Source organism: Meleagris gallopavo, chromosome 16 (genome assembly GCF_905368555.1).
Source record: "Meleagris gallopavo chromosome 16, MGAL_WU_HG_1.1, whole genome shotgun sequence".
Taxonomy (NCBI): Eukaryota; Metazoa; Chordata; class Aves; order Galliformes; family Phasianidae; genus Meleagris; species Meleagris gallopavo.
Genome location: NC_139419.1, coordinates 10,936,016 through 10,958,167, shown reverse-complemented (window position 1 = coordinate 10,958,167; position 22,152 = coordinate 10,936,016). Strand labels below are relative to the sequence as shown.

The following is a 22,152-nucleotide window of genomic DNA, read 5'->3' as shown; positions in this document are numbered from 1 at the left end:
AGAAAATAGAGTAAAACAAACAATAAACTGTTACTTAGACTTAAAAATGCAAGCAAGCAGAATGGTTTTCATTGAATAAATACATTTTTAATGCTGCAAATGTGTTTTTAAAAAGGAACACTGCATAATATTTTCTGTACTCTGTCTTTTGTATACAAACATAACAAGCTTGCTTTATTATGTTTTGACACTTTTCATGGGTTTCTTAATTATGAAATCCTTTCAGAGCTGAAGATGCTGAAATGACATGTTAAGATCTGAGCTACTAGGAATATTTCAAATTCTAAGCTTTTCTTCAAGTGGAATAATATATATTCAATAGGAATGATTTCACTTACCTTTATCGTTGGAATGCTTTCTTGTTTTGTTCTCTACAGCTCAACATTTAACCAGAAAGCAATAAAGCTGGTTTTATACACTGCCACGTAAAGCATATTTTTCAGTTGAAATGTGGTTTTCATTAAACCTCAGGCCAGAACATTTAACCGAGCCTGACTGTCTGCCATCCTTTGTTCTTCTTTCTGTTGCCAGCAACTACTTTATTAAAAACCATGCGCAAAGCGAGCATTAAAGGGTCATTTAAACTTAAAGGTACTTGGAAATGAGTCCAAAACGACAACTTCTGTTTAGCCTCTAATGTCTAGGTTGTATTAAGCAACGTCTGTGTACTGTCATCCACAGTTTAGAGGTTGCCCTAATACCTGAGTTCGCAGGCTTAGTAAGGATCAATATTTCCTGTTGCTTTCAAGGCAGTTTCATATTCTCAGTTTAATGAATTAGCTCGACTATTTCCTTCGTTCATTTCAGTTCACTTTATTTTAAAGGACACAGTGACGTGCCATTTTTAGGTGACTATTTAAAGAATTTTGATTCATTAGGATCCATACAAATGTAACAGTTTTGTGTCACCTGGAATTTCTGTCAACTGTGTGTCTATACAAATGTTAGTTTGCACTCTATTGTTCTTAATGGAAATTCATAATCTAAACAGCAAGCTACTGATGTGATACCTACATAATTAGTAAAGACTGTGTTTATACTCGTGTGCTTTTATACTACTTTGTAATTGTGTCTACTGAATTAATTCTGATTCAAACAGTCACTGATTTTGAAGGCTGCAGCTTTTAAGAGATTAACAACTCAAATTTATTGTCTTTTTTTTTTTTTAAACTTATGTAGAATAAGCATGGTTTTCTTTTTTTTTTAATATCCAAATATATTTAATGAACATACTATTTGGAATGATAACTTTGCATGCCAGTGTTCTACTCCAAGCATTTTTGTTTTCTTTTAATGGAAAAGACTGCAAATTCCTGAATCTATAGAAGGGGTGTGTGCGCGTGTAAATATATATATACACATATATATATATATATATACATACATACATACATACATAACATACGTATGTATATGTATGATCCCAAAAAAAACAGCAAACAACCAAAAAAATGTGAACCAACCAAGCCGTGCCTGGCCCTTCCATCCCTATTTATTGGTAACCAAGTTCCCACTAATAAGCAATTCAGATCTCAGTGTAATGCATCCAATGAATGAGGTAGAGGAGCTTCCACGGTGTGAGTGTCAGAATTTCCCATGCAGTTTGCCATTCTATGGTAAATCTAAATTGTGAATTGTTTGGAGTTGCTAGTGAGAAATCTTACAGAAGCTCAACCCTCTTAATTAAATATTAGCTGTAATTAGCACTAAATGTGAACGCTTGGAATATTAATCAGGGTTTCATAGAGCTGTTGTCAATGTTAATGAGAAACAGTGGGTGGTCTCGCAACATCTGGTTTAGGGCTCGGAGTAGTACAAAAACTTGTAGATCAAATGCACCTGGCCATATCTGTTGGTCCCTTTGTTATCATTATTGTTCTTTTTTAACAGCTGCTGACTCTAATGCCATGTTTAGCATCTAAGATAAACGAGTAGCCTAAAGACCATCAGTACCAGTTACTGAGCTTCAAAGCCAGCATGGTGAAAAATGCTTATAGAGGCAGTAGTTCTTTCTTACCATTTGCTGACATCAACCCTAAAACAGTTGATTAAAAAAAAAAATCTAAGCTCCCCTGCCCTCCCTAAAGTTTTACAACTATTTATTTAACATTTAGTAAAAGTCTCTGGTGGAATCCATTCATTGCTGTTTTTAATCTGGATTTTTAGGTGAAGTAGAAGGAGATAAGAAAGAAATCTTTCCATTGTAGTGCAAGAGAACATAAATACACATTTGCAAGTTTTAAACCTCCCTTAAAATTTTTAACAGGCAAGCTGCAGTGTAATAATAACCTTGGAAACATTATGGATTTATACTAATAAAACTTACTGACTTAACCGAGTGAAGTATGTAAAGACAACTATTCTCCTTTTAAAGATTGTGAATGAAGCGAGGTATACTACTTGCTCAGGCCATGCAGTAAAAAAGTACCAAAGATCAGGTTAAAATGGAGGGGGTTTTAATTGCTAATATAAAGTCTTTGTTTTCTCGGACACAGTGAATGCCTTTTACAAAGCAAAATGTAATTTTCTCTTCCAAGCGTACCTTGTACCATGTCTTGTTCCTGAAATGTGATTTTGCAAGTTTTTAAAAACTCCTGAGTTTAGGCCCAGTTCAGGTCAGGTCACGAATATCTGAGGTAGCTGAAATTGGCTGGAAATGTCCATAGGTGTGAAAAGAATGACTTCTCTTCATCTAGCCTATTCTGAAACTAGGAAATGAAGATGAGTAGAAGTAAACTGAATTGTTACAGTATGTCTGCATACTTTGGTGAGAAAAGGAAAAAAATATTTTAAAAACAAATGCACACTTACTCAAATACTATTTTTTATAATTAATATTTAGAGGGATATAATTTAATCTTTTAAACCAGTTAGCCCATCTAAGTTTTGGAGTCCACAGTCCCTGTATTATCTGCTTGTAGTGCAATGTCATCTGTAACATCGTTGCTTGGACATAGTTTATACCTGAAGGTATATGTTTTATATGTTTTTATATGTTTTCTTCCATAGTATCATTACTACTTGGGCTGAGCAGAGCACGCCAGTGATTAACCCCTTTATCTTGGCTCTGGTGAGGCTGCACCTCAAATACTGTGTTCAGCTTTGGGTCTCTCACAACAAAAAAGCATCACGGTGCTGAGTTATGCCCAGTGAAGGGCAGTGAAGCTGGTGAAGGGTCTGGAGTGCAAGTTTTACGAGCAGCAGCTGTGGGAAGCTGGGGTTATTTAGCCTAGAGAACAGGAGGCTCAAGAGAGTCCTTATTGCTCTCTACAGCTACCTCAGAGGAGACTGCAGCATGGTGGAGGTTGGTCTATTCTCCAAACAGCTGTGATGGGATGAGAGGAAATGGCCTCAAATTGTGCCAGGAGAGGTTAGGTTGGGTATTAGGAAAAATTCTCAGTGTTATCTGGCATTAAAATAGGCTGCCCAGAGAAGTAGTTGAGTGACCATCCACAGAGGTATTTAAAAGATGTTTAGATGTGGTGCTTAGGGACATCGTTCAGCGGTAGGCTTGCCAGTGCTAGGTTAATGTTGCATTTAATTGTCATTGTGGTCTTTTAAAAAATAAATTATTCTACGATACTAAATGTCTGACAAATTAGCATGCTTGACTTTCCACTTTTGTATCGAACAGAAGGATGGATCTAGTTATGTAGAGATGAGATCTTTAATTTTATTTGTACAGGTATAGTGTAATATGGAGATGAATAACTATGGTCTTCATGTATATATGACCTTGTAAGTTTTTTTGTCTATTTCTTCTGAGAGCCAGTAACGTTAAAAAAAAAAAAAAAATCTATGTTAAATGATGTTTTCAAGCTGATTTGTTTTTTAGATTCAAATGCTTAATATTTGGATTGAATCTGATTGTTTCTGCATGTGTGGTTTGCAGTTGTTCAGTACATTGCACCTCTGAATACTGTGTGTGGCATTACTTAATGTAAATATTTTCAGGTGTGTTAACAAAATACACCTCAGTTCTGCTCAGAGTGCAGGGAACATGTATTGAGTTCTGTAGGTGGTAAGTCAGAATGGATTCCAGGCTATGGGGTAACTTTACCAGAGCTCTGTATTGGCAGTTGCACTCAGAAACATGTATGGAATGAACTAAGTTTTGTCCATCTTTCTCGTCTGAGTTGAGACTTTAGTTGAGGTAAGATTTCACTGGCATTTTGCAGTTAAGGAGCAGTCTGTAATTATCCAGAGAACAGCAGATACTAATTGTAATAAGATTTAATAGTGTTAGGAAAGTGGGTTTAATTCAGATAAGAAATACTCTGAAGAAAACTAGTGTTGTGCCCTTTTCAGGCCAGCAATGCTTGCTTGCTTGCTAAACTATTTTATCTCACCACACGTTTCTTCCTTTTTTTTTCCCCTTTGATCTTCACAGGGTAATCAGGAAGCTACAGCACCTCCTGACACAATGGCACAGCCTTATGCCTCAGCCCAGTTTGCTCCTCCTCAGAACGGTATACCTGCAGAATACACAGCCCCACATCCTCATCCAGCTCCAGACTACACAGGCCAAACCACTGTTCCAGAGCACACATTAAACATGTACCCTCCTGCTCAGACACACTCCGAACAGAGTGCAGCTGACACAAATGCACAAACTGTCTCCGGCACAGCCACAGTAAGTCAAGGTTTCGGCTATTTTTAAAGCTGTGTATTTAGAGTGACGTGTGTTTTTTTGATAACATCAGTTCTTATGTTGCTCTTAATAATTTTACACTTCACTTGTACTGGGATTGCTTGCATTTTAAAATTTGTCGATATTAGAGAATATTAGTTTTCTACTTTTGGAGCCTCATATGATGTTGGGGAGCATTCTGGAATGTGTAGTCCCTTTTCTATGACATCAGTCAGATAAATTTGTCAACAGCATGCCCATGAGTTGTATAGATTAGGAAAACCAAGAGGAAAAAAAAAAAAGAAACACGAATAGTAACTTATCTTGTGATTTTTACTGTGTATTTTTTGACCGACATGAGCAGAAACCTTTCATAGAAATATTTGTTGAATGATACTATATTGAAATTACTTGTGTGAGTGTATGAATGAGTATTATGAAGAGCATTATCTGCAACACTCCAGAGAGTTTGTTCACACAGTCTTCACTGAAAGTTGTGGGGGAAGTCTGTGCTCAACAAAGTGGAAATGATAGACTTTTCTTCTATTTGATTTATATACGAAGTTCAGAAGTTATGAATTATGCAAGAGACTCCTCAGACAGCCCTATCTTATAACTTAAAAGTCACACATTTCATACATGGATAGCACAGTGCTTCTGTTTTAATTCTTGATTGGAGCCCAGTATGCCCAGTGGCCAAAGCTAGTAGATATCTGAGCTACTCACCACCTGCATGACAGATGTAGGATAGAGCACAGAACAGATAGCTCATTGCAGTTTGGCCATATACTTGAAGCAGCCCTACCTATTAGCTGTAATCGTTGTCCTTGCTACAGCCGTGGTCCATACCTCATCTTACTGTCTTTTACTCCCCTCCAACCTCAAGTCTCCTCCACCAGGGCAAGAGAAAAGGGAAAGGACATATCATTAAATGAGTTTCTGTGGAGACTTGTGTGTCCTGTCACATCACTAATTTCTTTGTATGGAAATAAACAAGAAATTAAAATACTAGCGTTTTACGTTCTGTATCTAGAAGGCTGGATATTACGTAGGGCACTTGCATCTTATTATGTTAACTTCTGAGGAAAGAAGAGCAATTCCTTGTAATGGATCTTTAAGAAAGTATATGAAGATTTTTCTGTATCCCTATAGCAAGGTCATCACAGATTTATTAATACTGAGCAATGAGTATTGTGCTTCTACACATTCAATCATATATACTAAACAAAAACCAACCAACCATACAAAAAACGGTGAAAAAATTCACCAAAGAATATTCCTTGCTATTATCATGAACTGTTTTCTTTATGGTCACGAACCCCACCTTGTTAAGGAGATGCCTTTGTGAATTTATTACACGGTTTTGTGGTCTTCACAGTAGAATGTTTAATTCTTTTACATTTGACTTGACATATTTTTATTGCTCTGATTGACTCTTTGCTAACAATGTGAGAAAGTTGAAGAGCATCCTATTTTCCTGGATCATATAGTTTTCTGTATAGCTCTACAGGTTCCTCTTTTATACATTCCTTTGCAAAGTTAACTTTGGTTCTTTGCATCTTTTTAATTTTTCTTCCATGGTCTTTTTTGTCAACTATTGAAAGTGCCAGTGTCAGTGACTTAGAGTAGAAACTCTAAGCGAGTAGATGATGCTTTTAATAATAATCTTTTCAGGATTATCTTTTCTGTTGTCCCTATCTAATTCTTTCAATTTATTTTGCTCTTTTAACTGCTGCTGCAAGCTGAATAGGCTGCTGTGATGCCCAACTCAGCCTTTTGTGTTTCAGAACTGTTGGCCTGTTGCTGTTGGTTCTGAAGAATAAGACTGTAGTTGTGAAAATCAGTGGTAAAACACCTGTCGATGTGAGTAGGGCCAAACTCATCCCTTGTCATTTACTGCTTTCAGTTTATTGTTTACTCTCCTCTTTGATTTTTCAGTTTGAAGGAGCATTTTTCTCTTTATCAGAAATGTTGGGTGTATGTTTTTCCAACATCTTCTGTGGCAAGGACTGATGACAAGAAATCACTCAGAATCTCTGTGATGCCTTTATCGTTTTCAAGTGTTCTATTCAATCCTAGCTCCAACAAATCCAATGATTCCCCTGAAAGTTCTGATACGGTAATAGGTTTGACTCTTATTTGTTTTTGTACCCTTTGCAGCCTTGTCTTCTGTTTTCCTTATTGCCTTGCTAATTTGCAGCCTGCATTTTACTTGTCATATTCTTTCTCCCTTCTGGCTCCACTAGGAGTGAATTTTCATTCTCTGAAGGATGATGCTTCAATTCTACTAACTCTTTGTATTTTGAGAATTTCATGTACTTCGCTCTTTTTATTATGGATCTTCTTCTTGCCTTCCTATTTCCCTTCTACAGAGAAACGGGCATAACTTTGTTTAAATAGTTCCCCTGTTGTTCATAAAGGATTAGATTATCTTGCTTTTGACATTAGGATATTTCTGAGAAAGTTATCTAAAAAAAACAAGCAAGTTGTCTTTCTAAATTGCAGTATTATATTGAAAGTTGTAGAAACTGTCCCTCTCTGCGAAAGTATACACTGAAAGTACCATTTGTAGCCCTGACTTCTTGTGCACTCCAAACTCATTTGAGCACAGAATCACAGAATTGTAGGGGTTGGAAGGGACCTCTAGAGATCATCGAGACCAACCCCCCTGCCAAAGCAGGTTCCCTACACCAGGTCGCACAGGTAGGCGTCCAGGCGAGACTTGAATATCTCCAGAGAAGGAGACTCCACAACCTCCCTGGGCAGCCTGTTCCAGTGCTCCGTCACCCTCACCGTGAAGAAGTTCTTACGCACATTCGTGCGAAACTTCCTGTGCTGCAGCTTATGTCCGTTTCCCCTCGTCCTGTCTCCACGTACCACTGAAAAGAGACTGGCCTCACCACTGTGGCCGCCACATCTCAGATATTTATAAACCTGGATCAGGTCCCCTCTCAGTCTTCTTTTCTCAAGGCTAAACAGACCCAGTTCACTTAGCCTTTCTTCATAGGGGAGATGCTCCAGGCCCTTCACCATCTTTGTGGCCCTCCGCTGGACTCTTTCCAAGAGATCCCTGTCTTTTTTGTACTGGGGAGCCCAGAACTGGACACAGCACTCCAGATGAGGCCTTACCAGGGCAGAGTAGAGGGGGAGGATCACCTCCCTTGATCTGCTGGACACGCTCTTTTTAATGCACCCCAGAATGCCATTGGCCTTTTTGGCCACGAGGGCACACTGCTGGCTCATGGCCAACCTGTCGTCCACCAGGATGCCCAGGTCCCTCTCTGCAGAGCTCCTCTCCAGCAGCTCATCCCCCAGCCTGTATTGGTGCATGCAATTATTCCTCCCTAGGTGTCAGACCCTACACTTGCTTTTGTTGAACCTCATCCGGTTTCTTACTGCCCAGCTCTCCAGCCTGTCCAGGTCTCGCTGAATGGCAGCACAGCCTTCAGGCGTGTCAGCCAATCCTCCCAACTTCGTATCATCAGCAAACTTGCTGAGGGTGGCCACTATCCCCTCATCAAGGTCATTGATGAAGATGTTGAACAAGACCGGACCCAGCACAGACCCCTGGGGGACACCACTGGTTACAGGTCTCCACCCAGACTCTGCACCACCAACGACGACCCTCTGCGCTCTGCCTGTCAGCCAGTTCTCAACCCACCTCACTGTCCACTCGTCTATCCCACACTTCCTCAGCTTTGTTATAAGGATGTCGTGGGAGACAGTATCAAACGCCTTTCTAAAATCAAGGTAGATTACATCTACCGCTCTTCCCCCATCCACCCAGCATGTGACGGCATCATAGAAGGCCACCAAGTTGGTCGAGCACGACCTCCCCTTGGTGAACCCATGCTGACTACTCCTGATGACCTCCTTTTCTCCCACTTGTCTGGAGATGGTATCCAGCACAAGCTGTTCCATCACCTTTCCAGGGACAGAGGTGAGGCTGACAGGCCTATAATTACCCGGGTCTTCCTTCTTGCCCTTTTTGAAGACCGGAGTGACATTGGCTATCCTCCAGTCTTCAGGGACCACCCCTGTTGTCCAAGACCTCTCAAAAATGATGGAGAGTGGTTCGGCAATGACCTCCACCAGCTCTCTCAGCACACGTGGATGCACCCCATCAGGTCCCATGGACTTGTGGACCTTAGTACTGCCTAGGCGCTCACGCACGTCCTCTTTCCTGACTAAAGGGAAGTCTCCCATTCCCCAGACCCTCTCACTAATCTCCAGGGTGTGGGATTCCTGCAGGAGAGCCTTTTCACTGAAGACAGAAGTAAAGAAGGCATTCAGTATCTCTGCCTTCTCAGCATCCCCCGTTACGAGGACCCCCCCCTCACTTAGTAAGGGGCCCACATTTTCCCTAGTTTTCCTTTTGCTGTTAACATACTTGAAGAAGCCTTTTTTATTATCCTTTATCACTTTAGCCAGATTCAATTCCAGGTGGGCTTTAGCCTTCCTTGTTGCATCCCTGCAGGCCGTGACTACATTCCTATATTCTTCCCAAGTGATCAGACCCTTTTTCCACATTTCATGGACCTTCTTCTTTCCTTTGAGCTTGCGCATGAGCTCCTTGCTCATCCACAAAGGTCTCCTGCCACCTTTTCCCGATTTCTTGTTCACAGGGACGCACCGATCCTGAGCTTGGAAGAAGAGCTGTTTAAATGCTGACCAGCTCTCAGAGGCCCCCTTACCTTCTAACACCCAAGCCCACGGGATAGCTCCAAGTAGGTCCCGGAAGAGATCGAAGTTGGCTCTCCTAAAGTCCAGGGTAGCAATCCTACTTATTGCTTTGCTTCTTCCACTCAGGATCTTGAACTCCACCATCTCATGATCACTACAACCCAAACTGCCCCCTACCTTTACTTCCTTAACAAGTCCATCCCTGTTGGTGAAAATAAGGTCCAGTAACACCCTTCCCCGCGTCGGTTCCTCCACCACCTGCATCAGAAAGTTGTCTTCAACGCACTGCAAGAACCCAACCAAACCTTTAAATACTTTTTGTAAAATGGGTCTGGCTGCTCTATCAGCATGTATGCCATTCTCCTTAGACTTACCGCTTTATTACATCCCAAAGTTCTTATCAGTTGAGAAACACTATTTTCTTTCTTGCTTTTGCTCACATTTACTACCCAGTGCTTTGAAAATTGCAAGTAGAAGATAAGTAACTTCTTGATACTCATTGTAAGATTTTACTTCTCCGCGTGTTGCACATACCAAGTTCAGCTACAATTTAATGGATATCCGTTTAGCCGTGATTAGGATTAGAAATGCTCTTCTATTTCCAAAAGGTCTTTTTTATAGTGGTATTTTTTTTTTAGTGTTACTTCACTCTATATTTTCTTACAAAAAGTCTTGGAAATGAGTGGTGCTTAGTAAATCTAGGGATTACTGACTCTGACAAATAAAACAGGAGAAAATGTACAGGATGAAAAGGGAAGTAAATATTCAAGGACAGGATGATTTAACTGAAACAATATAAAACAATCTGTGCATGATAAAATAGTCAGATTTTATTTGGAGTCTTCTCTGAATAAGATGATTTTCATCTTTTGGATCAGTATGTTTATTTAAATTTCATCAAGGAAGTAGTCTATATGAGTATATGCTTAGTCAATACTCATCCAGTCCTGGATTCTCCTGTGAGGTTAAGTGTGAATAGACCAAACTTTGCACAGCATCAAACGTACTTTTAGTTGTTAACAAAAACAGTAAGTTGTTTCTTTCAGGAAGGGTGGATCAATTATAAGAGTGTAACAAACTTATAATTAAATAACACCTGAAAATTTTTCCTGGTAGTTTTGAGTGTTATGTTACAAAGTGCAAAATTTAAAATATTTTTAATAGATTTCACCATTTTAGGAAATATATCACCTTTACATGTGTACATATATCTATGTGAATGTACCGTATACATATTAGATCTGAGAATAAAACTTGTTCAACTTTTGTTTCTGTTTTTTGTACAGTTTCCATTGATGTCAGTTGGAGATGGATTTGTAAATATAAAGTGCATTAACTCTGTATGTGTAAGAAAGCAGATAATAGTAAAGTTTGTTCCTCTATTGCTTCTCCTTGAAAGTGTATTATATTAGTAATAGAAGCAAATATGGTATGGTAAAAAAAACTGGTTTGTGCCATTCTGATTTTTCATGTATGTGTGTACATGAAAAAATCACCTCTAAAGTTAATTATGCTTCTGATTTAGATAAACCGTGAGATCATTCTGTAGTCTCTCTTCCTTGGCATGTGATGTCCCAGATTTTGCAAGCTGAGGTACATTTGTTAAGTTGTATGCTTGGACAGGCATCCTTAAGCAAAACAAAGCTGCTTTGAGATGTTGGCAGTTCTGAGTCGATGTGCAGCATGGCACTGGGGGTTGCAGTGCATCTGAACTCCTTTAGAAGACCTGAAATGAAGCTGCATAACTCCTGTGCAGTGGTTAAGTATCAACTTGCCAACTACCAAAATTCCTCATGTAGCACGCATTGAACTTGATGCTCTTCTCTGTAAATATAGTTGGCATGCTGGATAAAAATGTCTGTTCTTACAGTTGACCTGCTTTTACTCTGCATTCTTGCATGTCCTTTGGGAATTGATGGTTTGAAAATGTGTCATTTTCTTTTCTTGGTGTTGTGTCTAGGTTTGTGCATTCTTAATCACATTGCAGGAACCATCTTGTCTTATAGGGATTTGGAAAGGCTTAGTGATACTCTAAGCTGGAAGATCATTTGCCATGTTGAACTTGATTGTTTTGGTGAAGAGATTGTTGACTTTTTTTTTCCTACTGATTTCTATGTTGAGCTTTTTAATTTGGCTAAGAAAACTGACTGGAAAAAATATTTACATGAAAGTGCTTGAGTGCATCACCTAAGCCCACAAATGGGTAGATTGCTCCAATAGTTTTCTGAAATATATATATATTTGTTAGCTCCATTTACTGCTCTGTTCTTTATATAAACAACTGGCATGCTGTGTGGTTTTTTTACCCTTTTTTATTCGCCTTAGTTATCCTTTTTCTATCCTATTGCTTTGTTCCTGGTCTGTCTACCTTCCTGATGTGGAAGTACGTCAGTTCTTTCTAGAAACTGTATTTCATGTTTAGCAATGGGTTATATCCTGCTTGTCTTAGTGGTGTTCATCAGTTGTTCTCGTTTTTACAGGAGTGCTAATGAAGTAGAGATACTTAGAACGAAGTTGTCTTTAGTTTGCTCATTTGTCATTTAACTGCAATCATGTTCATTAGCCTTGAGGTAGGCTTTTCTTCATTCCTCCACACCAAGAAACTGTTTGGAGAGCAGGACTCTTCTCAGGTGCTGCTGAGCTGGTATTAATCTTCTCTCTGAATATTCTACTTATGCCTTAATAGCTTTTCATATTACATTTGGCACATAGATCTTGGAACTGTCTCTTTGTGTAGTTCTGTCTGGAAAACACATGGCAGAATTGCAGTACAGAGAGCCGTGTCAATCATTTCTCAGAATAGCTGCGCTTGGAGGACTGTGCTCTCTCTGCGGAGCAGCAAGGAACTTCTCACCATGAAGTGGCTGTCTTGCAAGTCACATTTCTCCATGGATGTTGTGGTTTTTCTTTCTTTTTTTTTTTTTTTTTTCCTAACTGCTGTCAAGGCTTTTTATACTGTTTCAATTCTGGTTTTGTTTTGTTTGTTTACAGATGTTTGACACCAGCTTTGCTAGATAGTTGATAATACTTTGACAATAGTTACAGCAGTGTTTATTTATCTAAATAATGCCATGCTGCTGTAGGCTATTGTATCCTCGTGGTGTTCTGTTTTGGTTACGCAATTTGGCTGCACCTGCTACTAGAATAAAATATTTCAAGGAGCTTGTTTCAACACCCCCAAGTGCTCCAGAGCCTCCAAAAGCAAGCGACTTGGTCCAGCTTGTTCTCTACAGTACAGTGAGAAGATCAAAACTGACATCCCAAATAGATAACATAATGCTGTGCTAGTTTGGTGAGGCACAATAATGTCTTGTGACCATAGGCATTATTACTTCTAAGAGGCTTCTTTCCTGAGAGCATTGCATGAAAACTTGGTAACTGCCCTCTTTGTGTTTCTTATGGTAAAGAATAGCACAGACATTTTGCTGGCTTGATCATCTGTATTTGTCAGTGCGTGCTCTAATGGAGCTTCTACTCAGGGATACGCTGAAATTCAAACAGATTGTTTTATATGAAACAGTTTAAAAGTGCCTCTTTCTATTAGTTGTGTTGCCTGCTAAGAAGATAAATAACCCTTTTCCTGTGTTGCTGACTTAACATAGACTTTGCTTCCAGAAAGTACTTGCCATGTGTCAGTAGGTTTTTAGTTTTCTTGCACTTTGTGTCGTCTCTTGGGCTCTTTACTCTCCATTCCAATTCTTTTATGCTTTATTATTGGCCTTTTCTTCTCACTCAGCAGTGTTAAGTATCCAAATGTTCTGGCTGTGCTTCAGGTTCTGATGTCTTGAGAAAAACATTTGTTGCACATTTTGCTGAATAAACGAAGCATGCATTTCAAAAGGAACCTTGCTGTGGTGAAATAGCTAATTACAACTTACTTTGTATTTGACCTTCTGCATCTTACATTGTAACATGATAATTAGAAACAATCCTCACTTATGTGGGTTTTGTTGTTTTTTTTTGGAGAAAATTAGCTCTCATTTTCTCTAAATACAGGAGTGTCTCTGCCAGATTAGGTGAGACTAATGATGTTTTCCATTCTCCTGTAATTGGCCTGCAAAAAGTGGTTAACAGTTTGCAACTTTATCAGAAGATATTGATTCCTCCTTGCACCTAGTTATTGGAACTGTAGTATAAACTTCTGTATAGGCAGAAGCACTTTGTCCAAAGGCATGAGGAGAATATGTTGGCAATAACTTACTCAACCTTAGGTCCTTGCTTGCAAGAAACGAGCAGAGTAGTCAGAATGGTTGGATAGACCATTCCGTCTGGAATGGTTTTGGTATGGAAAACTAACAGTGTTTGTAAGAGCTATGAAGATCGTTCCTACTGCCTTCCTGTCCTCTTCCTTAAATTATAAGGGTGAATTTCTGATAATGTGACAGTCTTTTCACAGCATCATAAGTTACTCTCCGTGTAGATATGACTTCCTATTGGTCTAAGATAACGATGTCTTTGGGCAGTATTACACCTAAACCCTCAAACAGTTTTTTTAATCCCTGCTTATACTCTCAAGTTTCCATTGCTCTCCCACATAGCTCTCTCTTCTGCTCTTCCACCCACTCATTCCCAGAATTACTTTAATTTAAGCCCACTCATGTGTGGGCTGATTTACCACTTCTCCCTACTTAATATACTTCCTTTCTAGGCTCATGTGATGTCTTATTTTGCTATCAGTATTAGAAAGGCAGTAATGTGGCACCCGAATCTGTCTTGGCTGAACCTGCAAGCATATCAGTTCACCTGTAAGTTTGAAGCTACTTTAGAGTCTGCTAAGGATGAGGCTGGTCAAAACACACATCACAGACAGAAGTAGGCAAGGAAAAATTTCACAGAACTAGGTATGCATTCGGGAAACCAATACAAGTTTTCCTTTTAAACTTTAGTGGGAAAGGATAGAGACAGAGATAATAGTCTAGTGCACATTTGTGCAGTATTTAGTCATTCTGTGGTACACAGAAAGATTTGGGCTGTCATTTTAAATTGCACGGTTCTAGACCTTATAATACCAATTGTTTATTATCTGCAGAAAAAGAAATTCTGGATTGTTTTTTTTCAGTCTTGAATTAATGCTACATAAAAAAAAGGCAATTTATATACAAAGAAGCAGCAGGGCAATAGTAATTTACATTTCAAGAGATAAGCTGCAATTTGTAGAAAACTAGAGTAGTTTATTTCATGTGTGTGTGTCTTGATTCCACTCAAAGACTGGTATGAAGCTATAAGGTCAATCCAGGACACAAGGCAGTAACAGTTAAATTTTGGTTATGAGATCATACGTATCTTTGAACTGTAAACTGCAGGTAACATGGTTAAAAGTATTAGTAGGAGAATAATGTATCTGCCTTAGTGAATCTTAGCCATTTAGTACATAGTTTTCTGAGTTTCACATGAATATCAAAGTTTAAAGAAAACTATTTCTTATTTCTTATACTTTATTACATTGGGTTTTTCTGATTTATATTGAAAACAATGCTTTAAAATATATTTTAGATGAAAACATTAGTACAATAATACATGCATAGATCAGCATCATTAGTATTTACAAAAATGAGATACTCTTAAAACTAATTTTTTCTCTTCCTGCCTGAAGTTTTGTGACCCCTTAAGATAAATTTCACTTTACAATTGTATCTTGCTATGTTATCTTGCTAGATATTACTTGAAATAGCGTACATATTTGATTGTTTATTAAAAGATGTGTTTACAGTAGACTGCTTTTACCAAAACCTTATTCACTGTTGTCCTGAAGCAAAAAGAAACCCCCTGTTGTTTCCCAGTGCGTGAAACCTACTTAGCTGCTTTGTGTAAAACTGAGGTTCTTTCGCATTGATATGTGAGCTGTTGTTAACTTCAGAAAAAACAGCTGATGAAAGAATAACTTCATCTTATTTGTTACTTTATTCTTAGGTTTAGGTGACTGCTATGTGCTTTGTGTTCTTTATTTACGTGATTAAAATTGCACGTATGGTTTTTGTTGGGACTGTGGGGAAACGGGTAATTGAGATGGCTTTATATACAAAAAGGAGGTAATTGGCAATATTCTTAAAAGAATGACATAAATGAAAAACCTGCCTCTCTTGTTTTGCTTGCTTCTTGCCTGCTTTTAATCTTTGAATGCATTCTGTTTATTTTCTTGTTTATGACTCTCTAATCCTTTTTTATAATCTTCTTCTGATTTTCCACTTAGGTTATTTTTCAATATGATTACTTTTTCTACACTTCCTATTTTAATCCAGTTTTTGCCCATTCCCATGTTATGTAGTATTTTTTATTCCCTCCCCCTGATGTTACAAAGACAATCAACATTGGTTTTAGCATGGCATGGAGAGAATATGTAATCTTCTGAAGGGTTTATATAATTGATGTGAAGAACATACACAAATTCTCTGGTATCTCTATATAGATTAATACATCTCACTGAATCTAGATGGTTTTTCAGATGCTATCCCATGCTGTTTTGTTATGGTATCATCATATTGTACTGCCTTTTTTTTTTTTTTTTTTTTTTTTTTTTTTGGCTTAACCATTCAAGACCTTTCCACTACAGACCACTCAGGCCGTGTACTACTCTTGATCAAAGGGACTTTCTGCATTTTCTTTTCCAGAGGAGACTCTTTAAATCTCATCTACTGAAATAGCTGCCATAGCTGTTGTCATCGATCCTGCCTGAGAACTGTCAATGAACTCAAATAGGAGTCTTATCAAAGTGCACAAATTCTTTTGTTCCCATTTAAAATCCATCTTAATATGACAGGAAAATGCATCATTCTCTTCAGGTGCTTCACAGGCACCACAAACAGTTCTGCTAAAGTGCTTCTGAGAGGAAGGGAACTTCAGAATGTTCTTCCCACTGGCCTCAATCAAAGGTCTAATAACATGAGCAGGTGTTGTAGAATAGAGTCATGGAATATCCTGAGTTGAAAGGAGGGTCACTGAGTCCAACTCCTTTGGTGTGGAGACAAAGTGTAGTAGACAAATTTTGTGAATGAATGGAGCAGATGACGTCATAGATGGTTTGTCATTGAGAGTACTTCAATTTCTGTGTATTGACTGATTCTGAGATGAGACTGGCAAGAATGAGAATTTTCTCTTGCTGTGATTTTTCTTTGGTTTGTAATTAAAATACTTTATTACAAAAAGAAAAAAAGAAAAGAAGCAGAGTGCCTTCTGATTTATTCAAAAAGAAATAGTTTTGAACACCCAGCTATGCATAGAGATCCAAGTCTGTCTATGCTATTTAGGGTGCTTGCAAATGAAGCTTCAGTTAATTAAAGGTCTGGCGCTTCATAGGAGTGCAATATGCAGAAGTCAACCAAACTGAAAGGAAAATATGTAGATTTACTGTAGCAATTTAATTATTTCAGCACTACTTCTGCTTTTTATAGTGACATACAGAGTATTTTGTAGTATGTTCTTATTTCCAAAATGGTATTGTACTGTGTAGCATTAAAGCAATATAGGGGGCTGTAACTTCAGTGTAAGTTAAACGTTTGATAGAATCAATCTTAATGTGAAATTATACTGAAAAACAAGTTCTGTGTGTTTTCATTTATGTTAACGGTAAATTGTTGCAGGATAGACTACAAAACTTTGCTTGTAACTTTTGCACTTGTGACTTACAGCAGTGCTCTTGTTACTTCCTCAGAACCTTTTTTTGGCTTTTAATGGTATGAAAATACCAGGATTGTGCTGAGAAATATGGCTTCTTATGGACACATTCCATTTATCTCTTCTATTACATAGGTTTCAAGCACAACACTATAAAATTCTATGTGATGCCTGGTTTCACCTCAAAATAATACTGTTTCCTTATGTTTAATTTTTTCACTTTTTTCTTTGAAAAGAAATGGGCAGGCACAGCTGGCATGCTGTCTAAAACTGCAGCAAGAAAAAGTGGATCATTTCCATTCGTATATGAATGTAACTTTTTTTTTTATTATAGACTGTGTTCTGACTTTGACAAATACTATGACTTTGAGTCTAAATGAATGAAAAAATTAAATGATTAAAGGATAGATAAGTAGCTAGATTATAAGCAAATTGAAAATCTGTTATGTTACAAGCTACTTAATGTGATGTGCTTAACATATAGCAGATATTTTTTAGAAAGCTTGCTTAAATTCTGATTTTCTTTGCTTTTATTTCTGTTCGAGAAAATCTAAATTAAAAATTTGGCAAGTAGTTATTTTTTCAATGTAGGCATTGAATCATTCCTAATTCCTGATCACTGTTTGATATTCGTGAGCTGGTAATGCTATAGTCTAGTAAATTTTCACCGTGATTCATAGTGCTTTCCTTAGGTGACAGAGCAGAATTTTATCCTTAGAGATGTGTTGCAGCCATTTTCAACTGAAAGTGGCTTTTGTTGTTGTCCATTTTAATCTACTAGAACTGCTTACAAATTTTTATAGTCAGGAATAGATACCTGCTTAGTGGGGTCCTGAGTTTATGCAGAGCATCTGAATAGTACTGTTTGCATACATAGCATGAGAAGACTGCCTTCAGTACAAGCTGTTGAGTAAGATTTTAATTGAATTTCACAAATTAATTGAGGCATCAAGCTTGTGCTGAAACGTCAGTACTTGCTGGTATGCAGAAAGATCTGCAGTACTGGGTACTATTAGGGATATTTAAAATTCTGTTTTCAAGGCAATTAATCTTTAGCATATACTTGTAGTTATGAAGTTCTGGGACACTGTGGACTCCAATCATTATAAAATGGATAAAGTTAACATGCAGCTGTCTGAGACTGGCGGTGTGTGTACTTGTGAAGTGTTTCATGCATGAAATAAAAGCACTTTGACACTGGCATAAAATGTTCCTATTGACTTTATCCTGTCTCCAGCACACAAGTCCAATTTTAGTGTTTCCTTTGTCGCATTTTGATCTAAGTTCTCTCTTTTCTTCTTTCTTTTATGTGAAGCGTTGTAGTTCTGTTCCTTTATTTCTGTTCTCTCTTAAAAGAAACATGTAGCCATTTCCCATGTTACTTCTCTTTTTGCATGCTCAGCAAAGTGAACTTTCTAAAGATGTTTTATAAATAAGATGAGCTCCAAGTCAGTAGTATCTGAACCACTCATTCTGTTCTTCACTTCTAAATTGAAACTGCTTTTTTGTTTCTTTTTCATTATTATCCTTACAGCACGATAAATGTCTGTTTTCAGGTCTTTTCCAACCTTGGTGTTTCTGTGGTTCACAAGAGCTTTTTCATATGCATGCTTTCAGAACTGTAAACTTAGTATTACTCAGAGTCTTGCGTGTCCACCTTAGCTCAATGCATCTAAATTTCCACATGACAATTATATCTAGGTGTGGTTGGAGGACTTGCCTCATCTGTCTGGGACAAATGTCTGGCACACTTCTGAAATTCAGGATCCTGCATCCAAATAGACTGTTACGTGCCCGGGAAAGTAGCATATATGCACAGTCTGCTTCATAATTGAGTTCAAGTTAATGATCCTAATCATGTTTGTGCAGTAAGTCTGTCACTAGTAAACGTCAGTCATTTTATGTGTTACTTTCTGACTGAGAAATGTGGTAGTCTACTAATAAGGGGGGTCTGCCTTGGTCACTCACTATATAGTATTGCTTTCTATTATCATCATTTAAAATCTATATAGACGTAACTTTCAGGTGGAAAATGAAATCTAATATCACTATTTCCAGTTTTCTTAATTTAGACACTTCATGTATTAGTGCAAATTTGAGTACCTTTCTAATTCATTGAATTACTAATTTGACATATTTAAGATAATGATCATTTAGACCTGCTAGGTTTAAAAAATGGCTAGTTAGCATAATATTTCTTTATTTGCTTTGTTCTCATCTCTGTAGCAATGAATTCACTGTCCACTCTTCTGTGTAGGAAAGGCTGAGTGGGGAATGCACCATATGTCTGAGGTTTGTGTTAATGCTGCAGGTATCTAACATGAGGGTTCAGCATGTGAGCTTGTAGGAGCTGATGCATTACCTCGTCACAGGAAGGTGACTAATGTTATGAAATCGTACAGTGGGTATTTTTAGTTTGAGGCATCATAGTGACTGAAAGAGAATGTATGGCATACAGTGTTACTGCCTTAGGACCAGAATGTGTTGTCTGGGTGCTTTTGGTGCAGCTGGGGAACTAAGGGGGATTATATTGCTTGCTGTGTTTGGACACAGAGCAATCCACTGGAGCTCTGTAGGGCTGCAGTGATGTGTTTTTGAATGCAAGAAGGCATTTTGTTTTTAATAAAAGTTCTGGCATTTTACTGAGTGGTACTTCCCTACATGAGGAAAGTTGAATTGCAATTCCTACCACTTTTGTGGGATAGCACTAAGTGATTTCCACAAGCTTGTGGTTTCAAATGATAAAAGTATGCCTTTAAACATAGGAGTTGTTTGAATGTGGAAGTAGACTATGGTAAAGCTGAGATACTTCTGAGTGTGATGCTGCTCTTTAAATCTTGTGTGATATTCCTTTTGTGTTCAGTTTAGAGGGATGATTCTCTTTGGGTATCTTGTGAAATGATTGATTTCATCCCTGTGACCATTTTGTGAGTTATTAATTACAATTGTTATGTTTTCCACTTTCACAGAAGAGGAAGTAAGGAACAAGTAGTTTAAGTAACCTGCACAAGGCAAATCTGAATCAAAACAGATTGCGGCAGCTAACTGTCCTTAGCCCAAGTGTTTTCCAGACTGAGAGATGCTTGTTTTCTCCTAGCAGCAGAATGCTATTTTTGTTTGGAAGTGATGTGCGTTTTTGGAGCATTGCGCGCTCCAACTATACCCCACCTTTTGATGGGTTATAGTGTGTGGTAGCGTCTAATAAGAAACATCTGTTCTTTTGCTTTGGAGTAGAACTGCAGCTTATTTCCACTTTCCTTGTATGAAGGAATGGGATTAAGGAGTCAAAGATTGGACAAAAGAAACAATACAAGTAATATAAATGCTGCCTGGATCACAACAGAGGTCCAGCGATGATGATTTAAAACTCCCCACAATTTGTTATATATTAAATATTAAATATTCATCTCTGCCTGTAATGATGTGTCTTTGGATAATTCTCTGTCCCTTCTTGACAGCAAGATACCTTGCAGTGTACTGTCCATTTGTCTCAGGTCTCCACGATTGAAAGTGTTGAGCTGTACCACTTTGCTTGTCATATAGAGAGGCCTGTGGATTTTGTGAGAGGGGGACTGAAAACCGGCCTTCAGCTTACTGGGTTATTAGATTTAAAAGCTGTGAGAAAGCAGCAAGAAGTGGTAGTAGGACATCTTGATATGAGCAAGGAGCCTGAGCACTTCAGAGAAGGGTGTAGGCTAGCAGCATCTTGGCAGAGGAAGGCATCACGGTGAGACAAGCACCGCAGTAACACTTTAATCTATTCTGTATGTAATAAAACTATTTGTTGTTTTTTTTGTTGCTGTTCAATTTCTTTGTCTGTTTTCTACAATAAGTGCTGCAGACAAGGCCAGTAGTAATCTATATCTCCACGTGATTGTCAGCGAACAGAAATCCATCAGAAGTTGAGACTGAATTCTTGTTCTTCCAACCAGTGTTCCTGCATAACTGCGCAGAAGATTATAGCAGAGCAGCATAAACCCTTTTCCTGTGGCATTTTCTATGGTCTTCCCCTCTCCTTGTTCCTTTCCTTTTGGATGATGATAATGCTTTACCCCTGCCACGCGTCCCTAGTTAACAGCAGAGAAACAGTGGGCTTAGATTGGCCCTGTAGGTATGTTTAGCTTATGCGTGTTGCTGTAGTGAGCCACAGCTTTTATGAGAATGCTTGTCTGCTTATAGTATTACTTAGCTCATGGTAGATTTCAGTACCCTACATTTCAAACTGATTTGCCAAGAAAAAAATAGTTGCAAGCAGCTCTATATTTGTCCCATGTTTCTGCAACGCATTCATCAACTGCTGATTTTTTTTTTTTTTCTAAGCGTATGACATGGGGAGACATTTAACAAAGGGTACATATGGCCTGAATTGCTGTATTTTGTGGTTGCATTTATTCATTTATTGTTAATTAGAGGGCATGGCACTGTCTGTGACTTCAGAAATTCCTATACGGATAACTTGTGTATTGTTTTGCTGTGATATGACATTGAATATAGAAGAAAACCTAAGTAAAATAATAATAAAATGTTTTAGAAAAAAAATAGCACTAGCAGATCTTTATCACATTGGCATGAAATCAAAATTGGGGGATTTGGCTGATTTATGTCTAGTCAGTCTCATGAGTAATAGAAAAGCAGTTTTATTTTACATTAATTGTTTTCTTAAAAATGTATATATATATGCCAGTGATTCAGAATTCAAACAAAAAGAAATTACAAATGTTCCCAAACAGTGATAGCTGAAGTACAGTGCTGTATACGAGCTTTCAGTTTGATAAATACTTACTTATGAGATCATAAATACTTTGAGGTACAAAAGGTTAATGTAGTGTGAAAGGCTGTAAAACACAGCAAGCAACCTGCTAGATCATAATGATGCATTAGTACCTTTCAGTATGAGTGCTTGTGGTTATAAAATCTTTGAGTTGAATTTATTCTGTAATACAGGAATGTAAAGCTGGAGTATCTTCTCTGTGTAGTTGTACTTATCTTTGTGCATTTCTTTATCTTTGTGTCTCCCTCTCAGCTTAGGCTGTCCTCTGCTTAGAAGTGTGCTCTGACTGAAAATGATAAATTAAAAAAAAAAAATAAAAAAATACAGTGCACGCAGCTCTTTTTGGCTAATTTAATTTCTGAAGAGCGTAGGTCATAGGTGCACTTGTGCACTCAAAGTAAATTATGAAGTAATACTTGGTGGTTTTTTGACTGCTGTATGTTAATAGGTTTCCCTG

At 37.9% G+C, this 22,152-nt stretch overlaps 1 protein-coding gene across 19 annotated transcripts in view; it reads left to right on the top strand.

Annotated features, from left to right (window-relative positions):
- Positions 1 to 22,152, top strand: part of RBFOX1 (RNA binding fox-1 homolog 1) — a 755,409-nt gene that overhangs the window by 611,952 nt on the left and 121,305 nt on the right. For all 19 annotated transcript variants that reach the window (XM_085237541.1, XM_085237554.1, XM_085237546.1 and 16 more), the window contains one exon: positions 4,391 to 4,633. In XM_085237541.1, the coding sequence (XP_085093667.1) occupies positions 4,391 to 4,633 (243 nt within the window). The remainder of the gene's footprint in view (positions 1 to 4,390; positions 4,634 to 22,152) is intronic.